At 45.8% G+C, this 1403-nt stretch overlaps 1 protein-coding gene across 1 annotated transcript in view; it reads left to right on the top strand.

The window, feature by feature from the left end:
* The window catches only part of PDE4DIP (phosphodiesterase 4D interacting protein), a 153448-nt gene that overhangs the window by 119254 nt on the left and 32791 nt on the right, over window positions 1-1403 (top strand). The window contains exons 30-31 of the mRNA XM_008583029.1: window positions 414-637; window positions 1278-1397. Coding sequence (XP_008581251.1) covers window positions 414-637; window positions 1278-1397 — 344 coding nt within the window. The remainder of the gene's footprint in view (window positions 1-413; window positions 638-1277; window positions 1398-1403) is intronic.

Here is a 1403-nt window from a genome sequence, read left to right as displayed (position 1 = left end):
ACACATACCATGATCTGTACTTCAATCAACTAGATGACTACATTTATCATCCTCTTGGATGTCAAGACAATGTTTTGCTCTGTGTTTCTCAATGCTTACTTTCAGTTTACTTGTCTTGGAGATGGTAACAAAGAATTCTCAGACTGCAGTTGTTCCAGGAGACTATACTCTAAGCAGCATCTCTGCTAATCCTCAGTAGATTATGTGGCTGGTGCACTGGGTAGCTATAGTTCTGTCTCCATCTGCAAAGAATAATCAAAATAACTCATCCTCTAATTAGAGGATGAGTTATTTTGATTATTCTCTATAGGAATGGTCATCTTGGCTTGTGTGGCTTTTCCCATGAGCCTTAGTCAGAACTACCTGGTCTGGGTGACCTTGTTTTCACCTGTTTTCTGCCCTCTTCCCATCAGGCTCAGCAAGGAGCTGCAGGAGAAGGAGAAAGTGATTGAAGTCCTTCAGGCCAAGCTGGATGCCCAGTCCCCCACACCCCCCAGCAGCCATGCCTTGTCTGACTCCCACTGCTCTCACAGCAGCACCTCCTTCCTGTCTGATGAGCTGGAAGCCTGCTCTGACATGGACATAACCAGCGAGTACACACACTATGAAGAGAAGAAAGCTTCACCTGGTCACTCAGGTAGCCTCCACTTTCTGAGTGGTACCGTCTTTATCTAGATGGAGAGAAGACCTTGTGAACAAGGCCTTATAGCTCTACCTTGGTGTGTATCAAGCTAGGACCAAGTGCTAAGCACAGGTCCAATGGGTCAGGATATTTGCTCTGCTCCTGACTCTACAAGTTACTTCCGTCACTCTGGCCTTCACCAGCATGTACGTACTGTTGGACCCAAGGTGATCCATAGTAGGGAGAATGAGAAGATCATGGCAGACTTTTCTTCCCCACTGAATCTTTCTGATAGATCTCCTTCTATCAGATGGAACATCACATCTTGCCTGCAATTATCTTGCTACTTACAGTTCCAGAGTTGTGTCCCCTGAGTATCAGTGGGTGTCCTCAGATGTTACCAGTCTTGCCTAATATTTTGGGGGTGCCATTTTCATGGTTTCAGGGCTCTGGGCCCCACTATCACCCCTAAGGTGGTTTGCTTCACTAAAGAAGCTGTATGCAAGCAAGAAAATGAACATTGGTAACAGTACTTATTCATGGTGCTTTCCCTAAAAGCAAGACTCTAGCTGTGGTACCTCTGGTTAAGTATAAGGCCAGGATTCCAGTTCTCTGTAGAACGCCAAATATTTTCTTTCATTCATGGGTTTTATAGATTCCATCCATCATTCGAGTCATTCTGCTGTATTGTCTTCTAAACCATCAGCAACCAGTGCATCTCAGGGGGTTAAAGCCGAATCCAACAGCAACCCTAGCAGCTTGCCAGCCCCCCAGAGTCCCC

The sequence above is a fragment of the Galeopterus variegatus genome, unplaced genomic scaffold (assembly GCF_000696425.1).
Source record: "Galeopterus variegatus unplaced genomic scaffold, G_variegatus-3.0.2 Scaffold2798, whole genome shotgun sequence".
NCBI classification, from domain to species: domain Eukaryota; kingdom Metazoa; phylum Chordata; class Mammalia; order Dermoptera; family Cynocephalidae; genus Galeopterus; species Galeopterus variegatus.
Note: the sequence above shows the minus strand (reverse complement) of the source record. Positions and strands in the feature narration are given on the sequence as shown.